General features: G+C 42.8%; 1 protein-coding gene across 26 annotated transcripts in view; it reads left to right on the top strand.

Moving 5' to 3' along the window:
- Positions 1 to 16,575, top strand: part of SORBS1 (sorbin and SH3 domain containing 1) — a 73,913-nt gene that overhangs the window by 49,561 nt on the left and 7,777 nt on the right. For 10 of the 26 annotated variants that reach the window (XM_064430533.1, XM_064430534.1, XM_064430535.1 and 7 more), the window contains 9 exons: positions 787 to 2,304; positions 3,030 to 3,115; positions 4,669 to 4,836; positions 6,271 to 6,317; positions 7,788 to 7,902; positions 8,010 to 8,135; positions 9,170 to 9,364; positions 11,285 to 12,013; positions 13,279 to 13,395. In XM_064430533.1, coding sequence (XP_064286603.1) covers positions 787 to 2,304; positions 3,030 to 3,115; positions 4,669 to 4,836; positions 6,271 to 6,317; positions 7,788 to 7,902; positions 8,010 to 8,135; positions 9,170 to 9,364; positions 11,285 to 12,013; positions 13,279 to 13,395 — 3,101 coding nt within the window. The remainder of the gene's footprint in view (positions 1 to 786; positions 2,305 to 3,029; positions 3,116 to 4,668; positions 4,837 to 6,270; positions 6,318 to 7,787; positions 7,903 to 8,009; positions 8,136 to 9,169; positions 9,365 to 11,284; positions 12,014 to 13,278; positions 13,396 to 16,575) is intronic. The other 16 variants (XM_064430554.1, XM_064430547.1, XM_064430548.1 and 13 more) reach the window with 4 other exon arrangements.

The raw sequence follows: 16,575 nt of genomic DNA on the forward strand, positions 1-16,575 counted from the left end.
ACAAAAAAATCTGTTCAAACGGTTCCCCAAACTGCAATTGAACCTGAATTGTTATTTTGACATTTGAATTTGAACTGAAATCGGAAACAGACCTAAAAACTGCAGTCTAAGCTGAAACCAGTCTGAATCCTATTAAAAAAAAAAAAGAAGAAAAAAAAAAGCCAAAAAGCAATGTCCTGATCTGACTCCTTCAATTTTAAAGCAACCATGGCCAACCACATTGTCTGAAGGACACTCAGCTTATTCCTAGTATGGGGAATCTCTAAGCAGGCATCTCTTGGGCGAGGTCAGCTGATGTGGTGTGCTTCTGCTAGCACAGTCAGCCTCTGATTGTTTTCTTCCTCCCAGGAATAAACTGTTTGGCAAGCACTGTGGTGAGACCATAGTAGGTGTGATTGCAGGCTTGGTATTAAGCCATTTTTGCAATGTTAGTGTCTCTGCATTCTTGCTGACACCCTGATCCTGCCCAGAGTTCAGTTGCCCTTTTCCATGGTGCCACAGCTTCCCTGGAAGCTCATGATGCTTAGCACTTTTTAGGAGAGTACCTTAAAAGTGCTCCAGATTTGCTTCTGGCCAAGCCCTCATTTTAGAAATGTTAGCAGCACTTCACCTACTCCTGTAAGCGTGGCTTGTTTTGCAGTTTCTTCCTGCTTTTCATTATGTTTCGGAATTTTGTTTCTTTAAGGTGCATTTTATGAAATCCAAGCATGTTCTTTCTCCTTTCTCAATAGCTTTCTAGCACTTAAGCTAACAGGTTGTATTTATTTTATTCTGCATGCTTACCAGTGGATCGTAAAGGTGGGAATGCTCATATGACTGCACCCTCTTCAGTTAATAGCCGAACCTTTAATGCTAGTCATACCGGTATGTTAGGTCACGCATGTAAACATAAGAAGCCTTTATCAGCTGCCAAAGCCTGCATTACTGAAATCCTTCCTTCTAAATTCAAACCCAAACTAGCAGCTCCAGCTGTTCTTGTGCAGGACAAGACGGGTATCTTGCTGTCTCATGAGAAAGCTCAAAGCTGCGAAAACCTTCGTAGCTCCACCGCCTTGTTTGATAATAAAAAGGCTTTCATGGTAGACATAGGGGAAAGCATAGAAAACATCTTGATGAAGTCAAAGCAAGAGTATGCCATTAAATCTGGCAGTACCATGAGCCTGCAGGAGTATGGCACCAACTCTAGGAAAGGCTACCTGTTCGCTGCCTCCAGAAAGAATGGTGTGGAGTTTACAACACTCTATAAAGATATGCACCAGATCAACCGGTCCAGGATCCATTTGGACACAGTCTCCTCCTGCAGCGTGAAGGATATTGCATCTCAGTTTGAGAATGAAGCAAAGGACAGGATGGAGCACAGCCTTAGTCGAGAGGATTCAGAGCAGATCCCCAAAGACACCGTTTCCTCCCGTATCAGTGCCTTTGAGCAGCTGATCCAGAGATCCCGATCAATGCCCTCACTTGACTTTTCCATTGGACAGAACAAACCCACCACTTCTCTTCAGTCTAAAACTTGTCTGAGTGCTGCATACTCTGCAGAGATTCTTCTGGATTTATCAAAAGCACACCAAGAAGAGAAGGATGTTGCCAGCTTTGCAGATAAATCCTCCCGCTCCTGCAGCAATGTGGAAGACACAGCTTCGGATGTCAGTGATGTTATCCCTATGGACACACTTTCAGCTTGCACTGATGAGATAGATCTTCTCTCAAACGCCTCCAATGACAGTGGCAGCAGCAACAGCAACCTGAATGGGCCTCAGAAGCATAAAATCAACAGATGCAAAGGCTCATGCCCAGCTTCCTACACCAGGTTCACTACCATCCGAAGGCATGAACAGCAGCAGGCCTCCAGGACCACAGATTCCAAAGGGGATATCTATGGGGACAGGCACATGCTCCCCAGAAACGTCTACCTAATGAGCCCACTCCCATTCCGATTGAAAAAGCCCTTCCAACACAAATCCTGCAGAACTCCTCCCCCAGACTGCCTGGCAAGCCTGGCAGTGCCCAGTCCTGAGAACCCAGATGACCCCATACTGCAGGGGAGTGTAGGAAACAAGAGTCACCACTCCCAGCACCAACCTTGCTCCAGAAGCGGGCCTCTTGCTCCCAGGCGCCTGTCCTCCTTTGACATTGTGGAGAGGCTTAGCTACTTCCCCACCATGGGATCTAGCCGGGATAGCTTCGTGGGCCAGGCTGACATTCCTGACTCCTTAAACAATGGGAACCCTGTTTCATATGCACTCTACCACAGCCTGGACACAAACAACAACCCGCAAAGTGAACTTGGGACGTACCTAGGAGGTGGTTTTTGTGTTCTTTACCGGTGTTCCTTTATCTGTCTTCTTTCTTCCATTCTCCTCCTCTTTTCTTCCACAACCCTTGCATTTTTATGTCCCACCTTTACATTCCCTGACTCTCTGGTTTTCTCCCCCTAGTGTGTCTAATGTCCTTTTGCGTGTCTTGCTGAGCAGTTTTGTTCAGGGCTTGTTAACAGCTGCACTTCTGAGAAACAATTTCCGCTGCATTTCTAATCACATCAGGTTCAGTTTATGTCTCAAACAGCTCTGGGGATGCAAGAATCTCAACATGAGATATTTCTAGTCCTGTATCATTTCCACACATGAGAATTATAAACCAAACCCAGATTATTTGCTTTAAGGAGTAGTTTCTCAAGGTCTAGTTGTGTGTGTGTGCGTGTGTGTATTAAACTTTTATCAACAGTAAAATGCTGAATCATACTTTGATGACAGTGAATCTTTTCTTCACAAAGTCCTTCTGTCTTTACTCTTCTCTGTATCATTATTTTCTCCCTGTTCTTGGATCTTTGTTCACATGTAGAGCCCAAAAGGGAAAAAAATTAAAATGGATAAATAATCAACATCTGATTGGCAATTTGGTCAATGGCAATTGAGAATCCTTACTGTCATAATGGAAACAAATTGTTTAAAAATATTTATTTTTTTCCTTTCTGGTTATGCTAGATAAATCCATGTGTATTTTAACTTCCTTATGTTGTTTTGAAGTAGATTCAGAATCACCAAGGCATTTTGCACCAGTTGATTACATGGAAACTCCAGAAGAAATCCTGCGCAGGCGGTATGATGATAAAGAGGTAATGCCCTCCTTTATGGATTTACAACAGCAGTAGCAGCTCCATATACAAGAAATACAGCATTCAGCCTTACATAAGGGTAGTATGTCCATGGCTATGTGTCCTGGAAGTTAGAGTAACAATCAGTAACTAGTAGGTTTTACTTTCAATACTCTCTGCCACTAATTTGCTGTGTAATGTGTATAGTCCAGTTCAGCTTGTTTCAGATAAACCTGATAGTTCTTACCAATTGCACAAAATTACATACAGAGGCTTTAAGTAATATGAAAAGGCTGAAAATGTATGTGAGAAGTAGTACAACACCCTAGTACTTGCACAAAAGTACTTGGTAATCTGTAATTGTTCTTCGTGCAAGCCACTTGAGTCAGTATTAATCAAACTGGTGAAAACTCTATTATTCCTGTGGTGGTCCACAAGTTTTGAAGAGTGAGTGTAAGTTGGTTTAAGCTATCAGAAATTGGTAAGTTTTCCCCCAGTGCAAACTAGAATTCTTTATGGTGTCTGAAGTTCTTGTCAACAGAATGTAGCAGTCATTTTTGAAATGGCTGGGTAACAGGGGAACAAGCTGAAATAATAGGAAAAGTCACATAGACTTTTCAGCACTGAGTGTATTCAAGCTGAGTTAAAGAAGTTATAAAGTGCTTGCTTTCCTGGAAGATGGAACTAGTTTCCCTTGTTGGTGGGGGGCGGGGGGTAAGTTTTGCTTTTACTGTTAACTTTCTGAGTTCAGATAATGTTTATATATGCTTTGAAATATAGTCAAACCTATTCATAATTCCTGTGTGAAAAATGGTTTTTTGCTGTCTTCTCATGTGAAAGTTAGTAATTCTCCCACTTCCACAATCCAGCATGAAAAACTCATGTAATGTAAAAAAACTGAATTCAGTAAGACCTTCTGGTTTCCAATGAGTTAGCACACAGCTGAACTCTTCAGCCTACAGTCAGCCCCAGAAGCTGGAAGAATCCTTCTGCGCAGATGTACAAGAATGCATGTTTCCATTTAATGTGCTAGAGACTTTAGAAATCCAAAATAATTTTCAGGTGTTTATTTATTTTACAAAGTGTGTTACATGAGCCCAAAAGAAATATGGGAGAACCTGAATGTGGTTAGGTACTCTCCCAAGCTCTATGCAAGGCTTAGGAGAATTTGGTGCCTCAGAACTCAATGGGGCTGGTTCAAGTCTCTTGGAAATCAATGAGAGATACTTGTTTTTGGTGAAAGAGGGTTTGGATCAAATCTCTGCATTATCAGCAATCTTCTTAGAAGCTCCTAAGACCTGCCCAAAATTTAGAAAAATTCCTCACTGACTTCCATGAGCTTTGAATCAGATCCTCTGTATGAGCTAGATTTCAGTTATGCAACAATGATGAGATACCTTCTGTGCTTGTAAAATGAAAGGGTATTGTTTAGTTAGTAGAAACAATATTTGATACTGAACTGCAAAGCCCCAGCTATTTGCAGGGTACTCAGGAATCTTAAGTCAAATTTATGGCAGCTTTTGAATGCCTTTAACTAGATGATTTACTGCCCATTTTATGCAATTTTATGGCAGAAACTTTTAGAGGACCAGAGACGGCTTAAACGTGAGCAAGAAGAAGCTGATATTGCCGCTAGAAGGCACACAGGGGTTATTCCAACGCACCATCAGTTTATCACTAATGAACGATTTGGGGACCTCCTAAATGTAGACGATACTGCAAAGAGGAAATCTGGGTCAGAGGTCTGTTTTAGTTACCTCAGTCTGCTGCTTGACCCAAAGCAATAATTGCCTCTCACAATGTTGTGCTTTAGGCCGACATTAGCTCTTCAGAGAATGTCGTTTGTTGTTTTTTTTCCACCTTCCCCTTTCCCATTCTGGCTTCATTTAGATCTGCTTTGACTTTTATGCCTGGTAAATTAATTGATATCTCTATACCAAGCTGCATATATTAAAGCATGCCTGCTGAGAATTGCTGGTGCACACCTGTGATGCATGCCTTTAAATATCAGCTACTTAGTCAATCAAAGGCATTCTACATCTTTTGCATCATATTGCTACATTGTCTTCTTGTCTGTGCCTTACGCTTAGAAACTTCATGTCTTGTTGATCCTGGCCATGTGGCTGTCACATAGTTGTGGTTTTTTAGAAATACGTTGTTTCTTCTCTTGAAATATGCTTAACATCCCTTAGAAACATTCAGAAAAAAAGTCTCAGCATGTTTTACTGCATTCAACTTGGTTGGACTTTCTGAAAGAGACAAAGGAGGAGGTACATATTTTTTCCATGAGCCCAAGGCACTTTTCTGGAGGGCTGGATGTTGTGTCCAGGTGTTGTGGCCAAATGCCTTTCCTGCCTCACATGGATTGCTGCTGGGCTCTTGACAGCAGCTCTGTTTCCCCACAGGTGCTGCACTGTGATGGTGGGTGAGGTGCTCACCATGTGGATGGAGTACACTTGTCTGCCCTTTAGTTTCAAATGCTCTGGAGCCTCATCAATGTGACTGCTTTGTATTTTATGCTCTGTTACCAAAATCACTGTAAAATTGTCTGAATATTCTGTGGCCTGTAGAAAATCAGCCAAGTAAACCTTTCAGAGCCCAGGCCTGCTGTCAACATACATTTGGTTCTTTAGTCACTGAAGATTTTTTTAAAAACGTGTGCCTAATTTATTCATATTTCCCTTTTACCTTTGTCTCTTTCCTACCAAATGATACAGAGTACATGGGTCACATTGCAGTATTCAGCAGGGCCAGGTAATAATCAATAAAAGCCATATCAAATAATATCCTGCTGTTTTTCCCAGCTAGTAAATTTTGCTCTTCCATTCAAATGTCAAGAGAAATTTGGTCCTGGAGCCCCAGTAACTGTAGTTACTGGATCAGCTGTCATTCATCAGGGTTAGTCACATTAAATTTGACTGCTGTTACTTCCATTTCCTGTAGAGCTCCTAATTATTGCTATGCCAGAAGTTGGCACATTGTGTCCTGGTGGGAGATGCCCATCCAGCATATTTGGACTGTAATATGAGTTGCACGCAAGCTTGTAGCAGAATACCTGCATTCAATTTCCTCCCCATGCTAATCTTAGCTGTAGAAGAGTTTGGGTGATTTTCCTCATCAGAGGGTTGAAAACCTAATTATTATTTTAATATGTTGATTTTTTTTTTAATCTCCAGATGAGACCTGCTAGAGCAAAGTTTGACTTTAAAGCACAGACACTAAAGTGAGTACAGCTTGTTGCTCCTAGCTGGAGTGTTCTTCCTCTGCTTTTTCCCCTAGGATGCAGCATTTTTGAAGTGTCATGTAATTGGATTCATGTTTTAGGGTGTTTTTCCAGTTTCCAAAGCAAAGTTGTCCATAGTAAGGCAGGGAAAAGTAATATGAGCCTTGCATGTCATAGCATCTAAAGGACCTTTAGGAAAATGTCTTCTTTCTCAGTGCATCTCTATCCCACGTGATTTTTAGGACAACCCTGCATTCTTTACTGCAACAAGTTGGTGCTCTGCCCTGCAAGTGGATGGAGCCACAGGAGAAGAGCATCCTTTTCACTGTGCACAGGATAGCCCATGGGCAGAAGTTAAACAGATGCCCAGCTCTAAGCATGTGGGCCCCTGGCTCAGCATTTTCCTGATTCAGGACAAAGAAGTGTGCAGAGTGGTCACTGCTCTCCTGGCATCTGTGGATACATCAGCAGATGTTTCAGATGTCATTGTTGTACCTCCAAGCCCTGTTGTGGTCCTTTGGGTGAATCCCATGGCACTATTTGTTCTTTTTAGGGAAGACTGCTGTGAAGAGAAGGCCTTGAAAGCCTCTGTCTCATCATGAGCATGGAGAAGCTCTCATTTTAACATTGCTAGAGAGGGAAGAAAGAAGAGCAGAATTCAGTGAAGGACCTGCATGAATGAACTAATGTCCTGAGAATATTTTTATATGTGATGATTTGTAATAATTTAAATAGTATCTCCCCAGAACCTGTAATAAAACTGAGGCAGATTAGGTGTAGCTGTTGTGTCCCTTGAGTAGAACATACCAGAGTGCAAGACAAAAGTAAAGCAGAGCTTGTAAAAAATATCTTAGAAAAGGCCCTGTTGCTTATTTTCCTCTTGGGACTCAAGTAGTAACTTTATGAGCCTAGTACAAGCTGGCCACAGTTCTTCAAGCTGCAGACATTCATAATTTTAGTACTGAAGCCTGTGGATTGAAATTCCAATTTTTAACCCATTTGAGGTCAGTGATTGCACAACCACAGGCTGACCATCAGTTTACTCATTGCAGGATCAACTTCACCATGTGAGTATGTTAATCTAATCAGCAAACTAGCTCAGATTAAAATCATATGTCTCTTTGGAAGGTGCTTTTGACATGACTGTTTCAAAACTTGAATTGAGGGCTGCTCATCATATCCAACATGGAAAGTAGCCAATGTCATATGTGACTTGAGCTTGACCCCATTGCTCCTGGAGAGTATGTGGTTATTAGGGCCCTCACAGACCAACTTTTTTGATAGAATGCTCAAAGAGCAAGAGAGGTCTTGCACATCACAATATGAACAGAGTAATCCTCAACATTTAGCTTGTGCTTTGGGTGGAGCATGATGTGTGGACCCATTGGTACCTAGGCATCGCTGGACAGAAAAAGAACACATTTGCTCTCCTCCAGTGAAGTTCTGATGGAGTGCTTGTGTTGTTAACAGGGAACTTCCTCTGCAAAAAGGAGATATTGTTTACATTTACAAGCAGATTGACCAGAACTGGCTTGAAGGTGAACACCATGGCAGAGTTGGCATCTTCCCACGATCATACATAGAGGTAGCTGCTTTCCTTGCAGGTGTTCTCTTTGTCCACTCCCTTTTTGCCTGAGACCAGTTTATGGATTTTGTGTATGAGATGTAGCTAATTCTGTTTGTTCATTCTAGTTCCTTCCACCAGCTGAAAAGGCTCAACCCAAAAAGCCATTACCATTGCAAGTATTGGAATATGGAGATGCTATTGCTAAATTCAACTTCAATGGGGATACCCAAGTGGAAATGTCCTTCAGAAAGGTAGGACTTCTGTTGTGTTGATTAATTGAATCCAGACATCATGATAGTTTTTAGCACTAGTAACTTGTAATTTCCAAATGAAAGCTCCAATAAAATGAACTCTGTATTCAGGAAGGATTCGTTCTCATCACCCATGTTTTTAATCCACAGTCATTATGTAACACATTGTAGTTTTTGTTGCAGGTAGGCTAAATCAAGAAGTGCCAATTGTTTCTTTAGGTCCAGTTGAGAAGATACTTTGAACACAAGTGCTGGAAACCTGGCTCTGCGAGGCAAATTAGATACTTGGTGACAGGTCTTTCCAGGTTGGTTAGATTCAGTGGAGGCCCACACAGTTACATGATAGTGGTGATTTAGAAAAGAAGGAAAGTGGGTTCACCTTCCCGGTGCTACAAGCCAAATCATTGAGCAAGCCAGGTTTTGCAGTGTTGAAGTGACAGGCTAGACTGACTGCAGTGTGAAGATGTCGGAAGGGTAAAGTGTAATACCTGTTCAGAAGAAAGTCATCCATATTTAGATTAAGTAACAGAATTTCTCCATCTCAACCAGCTTTCTGTTTTGATGCTCCGATTAGATCTTCTCTGTCTTCTCTTTTAATTATATAGGAAGGTGAGGCTTGCAGTGTATATTAAGGATCTGGAAGTTACTGTGTCAGCAAAACTTGGAGAGACCATAGAGAGACCATAGGTTAAACTACAAACGTGTGCATACTTTCTGTACACCTCATATGCCTGAGAGTCTCATGGTCAGCCTTAAACTGCTGGTTTCCATTTTTAACTGGCTTTAGCAAGTAGGGTCTTGAAAATGTGAGCATAAACGAGTCTGCAAACAGACCAAGTCTGTACCGTAAGATCTGCAATTTTTTCTTTCTCTGAACTTAAAATTAAAATTCCCACCCAGGGTTTAGGATTGGGATAATTGGAAATAGGCTGATAATTGGAAATAGTTCAGCTGCACCAAGATTTAAAATGTAATCTGCTCTGGAATGATGAAACATGCTAAAATCACAACTGCATTGCTATTCCTTCCCACAGGGTGAAAGGATCACGTTGATTCGACGAGTGGATGAGAACTGGTATGAAGGAAGGATCTCTGGCACCAGCCGCCAGGGCATCTTCCCCGTCACTTACGTGGAGGTGCTCAAACGGCCAGTGGTCAAGAACGCCATCGACTACCCTGACCCACCCGTGTCCCTCTCCCCCAGCCGCAGCATGACAGCTTCACCACAGGTACTAGGACTAGATGCAGCCAGGTTCAACCCCTTGCAGGACAGTGGGATTTTGCCATTCTTGTGCCAGAAGCAATAGCTGAAAGAAAGCTGTATATAAGACTAGAATTTTGTGCCACAAAGACACGTGCTCTCTGCAGTAAACTTCCACTGCAGGAAGACGTGATGTTTCATTTACCAGAAAGGTTAATGAACGGATCGTTTGGGGATTTGGAGACTCAGCTTTTTATCTCTGATATGTAGCTTGAATCCAGGCCAGGTTGAAAGGGCTGCAGTTCACAGCCATGTGATTAAATTTCACTGCCGGAGATGAATTAGTGATCCAGAGTGATCCAGCTTCTCCTGAATATGTGTTTACACTTCACACACCTTTACTGTGATGAGGGGAATTTTATATTATGAGTGTTAGAAGTGTCTTAGTCTGTAAGGTTTTAAGAAGTGCTATAGTCTGTAAGAGTCATTATATTGATTCCAATCAGCTTAAATTAAGCTGTATGCCTGCCCCTGTATGATCTAACTCATGACCAAGGTTTTTGGAGACAGGGTCAGGAGAAAACTGTATTATTTGAAACTGCTGCTACAGGAACTCAGGTTTTGAGAGCAGGCCAGTCTGGGATCTTCCATGAATATTAGATTCACTACAAACCATACTGCAGTTAAAAGCAAAAATCAAAATGGCAACAGGTAATTATATGGGGATCCCAGAATGTTTGCCATGGCAAACTTATCAGGGAGATAGTGAGTCTCTAAATCCCTTTGTTTTGCTCCCATCTTGCAAAAACTCATGCCAGAGGAAGGTCAGCATACATTCTGGGTCATGGCCATGAGGTTCTGGTGCATTTTCCTCTCACCCATGAGACCAAAACAAGGTCAAGACTGCAAGAAACATAAGTGGAGAACTGGGATTGTGAGGAAGGGATACATGGTACAGAAAGGATAGGAAAAAAGATGCCATGACTCATGCCTGTTGTCTGTCTGGAACTTGCCTAAAAGAGGTGTTTTCAGTCTTATCCACTGTGTAAAGAGTTAAAACTTGTTGCTTGTTTGGGATTCTTAGTCAAAGTGGACATCAGCAGAGCTTTTCTATGAGCTTGGCAACCTCTCCATAGTTGTTCCCTATCTTCCACAAGCTCCCTGCAAGCTTCTCCCTTTGATGAAAGGGATCATATCCACCTTTTTTTAGTTTCCTTTCCTATTCTTTTGATTCCTCCCTTATAAAGTCAGTACTCCCTCTAGTTTTTTGCCTGGTTTGGCTGAGGACTGAGAAACAGCCTGACAAGTGCTAATGTAGTTGTTCTCACCAATGCTGCTGGTGGTAAAAGCTACAGGCAGGACTTGGTAGTGTGTTCTGTCCTTTAAACACAGGACCTATTTTAAGCACAAGAGCTAATAGCCACAGCTGACTTTTTTGATCCCTATCTCCTGTGCAGCTTCTGCAGTGCATGCTTCCTGAGGAGCAGGCATTGCTCATGCTAGAGTTGGGTAAAGTCAAAGTTCATTGCAGCAGTGAATTCTGGCTGGATCCACAGTGTGAGTTGCTGGGACCCCAGCTATTGCTGCCAGGCCAGTCCAAATGCTGCATTCTGCCATCGTGATGGTGGCTTCAACTGCTCCCTGAAGGACTTAGGACTTATGGTATGAAGTCAGAGGCCACAAGGTGTTTTGTGTCTGGAATACTGGCAAAGGCTGGAGAAGGGTATTAGCAACACAGATACAGGCTGGACTCTGTGGTTGGAGTAGTTCTGGACAGCATTGTCTCCAACACAGCAGAGCATCTGTAGAAAACTTATGCATGTGGTCACAGGTCTGCTTCTCTCCACACTTGCTCTCTCTCCTTTTACTTTTGCTTGGTTTTGTATTTCTTTTATTATTTTTTTTGTTCACTTCTTTCTTTTTCTCTCCTGCTTTTGTCTCCTTCAAGTCTCCCAGCTCTGAGCTGCTCCATACTCCAACTCCTCCGCCTTTGCCTTTTGCGCGCCGCGCTTTGTCTCCAGAGGTGCAGGCGGTCACATCCGAGTGGATTGCTCTGACCGTGGGAGTGTCTCCCAGCACCACTCCTGCCATAACTCCTCCATTGCCTCCTCCGCCTGAAGCCTCCCTCTCTCACACTGACTATCTCTCGCCTTCTGCTGCAGCCAGCCCTTCCCCCACAGTCAGCCTCCACCATTCTCATCTGTCTGGCTCCTCAACTCCCAGGTCCATTAAATCCCCGTTGCCCTCTTCCTCACCCAGACCTCAATCCTCTGCCCGCAGTTTCTACCAGGCCACTCCACAAAACGAAGAAAAGTTTGTTGACTCCCCTTCTCCCAGCGTGACTTACTCTAACTCCTCTCGCTGGGCAGTGGAGAGCCCCGAAAGCATCCTCGCAGAGCAGCGTGACACCACTGCCAGCCAAGCCTGGCTCCAAAAGACAGGAGAGGGCAGCAGCCACGCTGAGCAGAGTGCTCATGCTGTCCCCAAGATCTCTGTTGAGCGCTGCCTGAAACCATCCCAACTAGACATGCGTGCGAGCCCAGAAAGGAGACCTGTGGGTTCCTCTGAGGACAACCAGTTGTGTCAGGAGCTAATGGCTATTGTTCAGGGAGGTAAAACAGAGAAAAGAGACATGAGGAAAGGTGATACAGGAAAGTTTCAAAGCGGGGAAAAGAAGGTACTTCTGCATGTGTGTGTGCTGCTCTGAATCGCTGGTTTTTGTTTAACTGGTGGGTTGACGTTTGTGCTGCTCTGCTGGCAAAGCAGAGCCAGTGGCTGCCACATGTCATTTTGATGATCTGAAGACATTTTTTCAAAGGTCACCAGTGGCATTCACTTATAGCAGATTAAAATGTTTTGGAAGAGAGCTCAAGAGCAGTGTAGAGAAAATTATTTTAGAATAGATAACACAGGACTGACACAATCAGTCACATCTAATGAGGTGATTATGTCAAATAGTGGCTATTGCCAGACGCGTCAGATGAAAGCAACACACAGGCCCACTGTGCAGAATACAGACATTTTCTTGCAAATCAGAGATTTTACAGTGTAAAGTGAATCATTTTTGGTTATAGAATTTGTTGGTTTTTCCTAAAATCAAGGGCCAAAAAGCATTTTAAATGTGAGCCTGGCTCCTGGAATCACACCCCTGTTGATCCTGGAGCCTATGGTTTAGTGAACCTTAGTTTGGGATGTGCATGACTAAGGGAGATTTGATTGTTATCTATGTATTGAGGGGAAGTTATTACCTTTGCATTTCTGAAATTATTTGAAAGGCTCTAGCCACAAAAGAGAATGAGACCTACTGATGCTTTCCCTCAAGAGTTTTTAGTTATATGCAGCCATATGTTACAATTAGAGGAAACGCAGAAGGAACTCTCCAGTAGCTTCTACAACATATCTTCAGCCCTCAGTCTTTGTATAGGATATATGCATTATTTTGCTTTGTGGCACATTGTGGGGTACAGCCAGCCCAATTACATTACAGTACCCCAATGAGTGTAAGTTTGGAGAATTTGAAATCATAGACTTCTAAATACTGTCTTGGATGCACTGCAGTAGCCTCCATGACATACCCCATCTAGCCAACATGAAATAATGAGAAAGCAGGGTTTCCAAGATGACATGTTTCACACTGGGCAAACTTATGACAAATAATTTGATTTCTGCTTGAATCATTACTAGCAGTCTACTGAGAGCTGTGTCAAGACTGTACTGTTTACCATCCAGCTATATTTTAGTAGCATTTTTTAGACTTAACCTGCATGTTTAAAACAGAGTGAGATGGTCAGCTCAGACCAACCGACTGGAAACTGCACTTGTCCTTGCATGGAGTTACTGTTGCTGTGTGTGCTTCAAATTTACTGGATAGTAGATATCACTAGCAGTGGTTGTAATAAGAGAGTATGTGCCAAGCTGACCAATTTTTCTTTTCTTCAAAAGACTGCAGACTCAAAAGTATTCTCTTCATCTGCTCCTCTCTCTTCCTCTACCCTCTCTTCCTCTACTGTCACAACACAGCCACCTCCCAGACTTACACGCAGAGTCAGTAAGCCACAGGTAATCATCTTTGCTGATTACTCTTCCATTACTTATAGTCGTTGCCATGCCATGCCATTGTTTTGTCAAATGCTTATTTAGCAACTCATTGATTACACAGGTGAGATAATTTTCCTCTGTTAGAATTTTTATTTAAAAAAAATTAAAATTACTTCCAGGCTGTGCAGAAGGTCAGGTATGGGCAAAATCTTCAGCTGCTGCAAATCTACATAGGTCAAGCCTAGATTGCTGCTTGTTTGTACCAGCTGAGGATCTGTTTATGGGCTCCTCCAAAAGATTAACTCGGGGCTTACTTAGTTCTGACCTTGAGTTCCTACAGCTTGATTGCATTATAAGGCAGTGTTGGTGGCCTTCTTAGTAGGAATGGTGTAGCACAGGAAAATTTGGTTCAGGTATTGTTTAACCACCTGAGATCAGAATTCAAGGTCTGAGCATCTCAGAGCTGGGGATAAGGCATACACAACTTGGTATCCACAATGCCAGGGGTCTGCTCTGGTCTTCTCAGGTAGGATTCAGAGGTTCTAAGCTCTATTGCTGAGAGCTACGAACGTTTTTAGAGATGCAGTAGGGTCTGTGCAGCATGGCTCAGCCTCAGCACTGTGGGGTGCCCAGAGTGTGGGAATGAGCAACGCTTACATCTGCCTCATCCGTCCTTCAAGGCAGCTTCCACAAGATGGCAATATTTGAAACAGAAAGTTCACAACTGACAAAAACTGGACCGAGTTTTTAGTGATGGGCGCTGGGGAAGCAGTCTTTAGCTTGATCAGTGAACCAGGCAAGTTGGTCATGCAGGATTAACATGGGAAATGGTTACCAATGTTACTTACTTTCTTGATTAGATTAAGAGAGAGACAGCTTAAACCCTGAAATTTTCCTATTACCTTTACTCATTTTCTTCCACTTGGAGCTTGCAATACTTTTTACTGAACAACCACCTCCTGCTTCCCTTTCACTTTCAATATCTGAGTCCAATAGAATACATATTCTGCTTCATGTTAAAAATCCATAGAGCCTTTTTCCTGAGCTCTGATCTGCTTGGTTGTGCTGGTGCTTGCACTGGGTATATGTGATCCAAAAGAAAAGGAGCAAAGAGCCACGTTTAGACAAAGATGTTTCTCTCCAGTGATGACTAGCACACAGTTCTATTTTGGGTGTTCCACCTGGTTGCAATAAAACCCCATGGCCTTTCTTTGTAGTCAAAGTCAATATTTATATGTTATATGCCTTGACAATCAGAGCATTGTCAGTGTCAAGTTAAAACTATATGTGACATTAGCAGCAGTCTTGACCTCATTTTCAGCTCTGGGTCCACAGCTCTTTAGCGAGCAGGAGTGGTATTTATATGTGCAAATGGCTTCTCATTATCTGAGTGATCCATACAGAGGCTGATGGTTTCAGCAGAACTTCAGGTAATACCCTGGAGGCTTTTCAAAAATCTGTACCTCTCAACTGATTTTAATCAAATGAGAAAATCACTTAGCAGACATGGAAATGAGACATTACATTTGGGTTTTCCTTCCATTAGTGTCCATCCCTGGTGTTTGAGGCACTTTTTCAATTTTAGTTTTCTTTCTCATTATGGATAACCTCTTCAGTTATGAAATTCTGACCCAGGGTTTTTTGCAGGTTTAAGATCCTTAGGTATAGGACTGGAGTAAGGACTCTGTTCTTATCTGCTACATTAAGTAAAAATATAAATTGTATTGGCTCTTTACACTGTTCTGAATTTCCCTTTTGTTTGTTTTCACAGTCCAAACTAAAAAGAAGTACCTCACAGCATGTGAAGGTATTTCAAGTGTAACTTAGAGATAACTTGTTTCAATAGTCTAGTAAAATATGTTATTAAGGAGTAACATAATCTATCAAATTAATTTATTTCAGTGAACCTGCAGGAATTTTCCATTCTAATTCCTGTTCTACTCAGAGATCCTATTAGCACAGTGTCACAGTCAGCAGTGGTGCCAGCAAGTGTGTGAGCAGTGTGGTGGCTTTGGCCCTGGGGCTGACTGTGGCTGTGGGGTGGGGAAGGCAGGATTGGCTGGACAAGGGTCCCTGTATGAGCAACATGAGGTATGTTGGTGGGACCCATCTGCTCCCTTGCACTTGTACAGAACCACTCCAGCAGAGTGGTAATTTCACCTGCTTTTGGCTGGTAGAGAGGGGAGTGTATGAGGTGGGTGTTCAGACCCCATGTACTCCAGCACAGACCAGCTACCCCTAGCATGTTCCTTGCTTTGCACCATGTTCAAGGTAAACTTATACCTCCTCCAGTGGTTTTCTGTTGCTCCACAGATTCAGCACATCAACATTTCTGCTGAGGGCTTCTGCTGTCCAAGGCAGAACTGCCCAGCCTGTAGCAGGCATTTGGTACCTGTTTTCCAAGGGAAATGCCTTTTTCTGCTTTAGACACAGCCTTCAAATTCTGATCCAGGGTCTGAGGAGTCTTTCCACTGATTTTGACAGCCTTGAGGTCAGGCTGCTCCACTCTGCAGTCTTTTCAGTGTCCTTTGTGAGAGCTCTTCAGCCAGGTTTCCATTTGCTTTCACCAGAGCTGGGCTTGGTGTGTGCGGGGCTTTTCCTTTTGTTTCACCTGGGCTGGGGAGGCCTCCCTGGTCTTGGTTCTTCATTCATGTGTGGGAGAATTAGTGTGATGTGTGCCCTCCTCTGAGGGAACACCAATGTCTCTGTCTGTCTTTTGTGTCTATTAGTCTGTCCTGTTTAGCTTTGTCTTTCCTTATGTAGTTCTTTAACTCCCACCTGAAATGGATGGAAGACACATAAGCAAGAGCTGCAATGCGTAGTTGCACTGATGACATGAATTTCACCAGGAGCAAGGAGAGCACTGTTGGGCAGTCCCAGCATCTTTCTGCCTAACATTTAAAACCTGCCTTAGAGCTTTTCTAGGCTCTTAATGTCGAACCTTTTTCTGGTAATTTTACAAACTGTAGCACTATTTACATCCATCCCCAAACTCCATATGAGGTGGAAACACTGGCCAGCTGTGCTTTAGGACTAACTGTACTGCATGTTTGTGTGCACAGTCTGTAGAAACAGAGACACAGAGTTTTCAGTATGTGCTTAAGTTTATTCACTTTTCTTAACAAAACGTGTAGTGTGGCTGAGCAGGTGTAAGTTGAGATGTCCTCACAGGTTGTGAATACTTGGACACGTTTAGGGCCT

The sequence above is a fragment of the Passer domesticus genome, chromosome 8, assembly GCF_036417665.1.
Source record: "Passer domesticus isolate bPasDom1 chromosome 8, bPasDom1.hap1, whole genome shotgun sequence".
NCBI lineage: Eukaryota > Metazoa > Chordata > Aves > Passeriformes > Passeridae > Passer > Passer domesticus.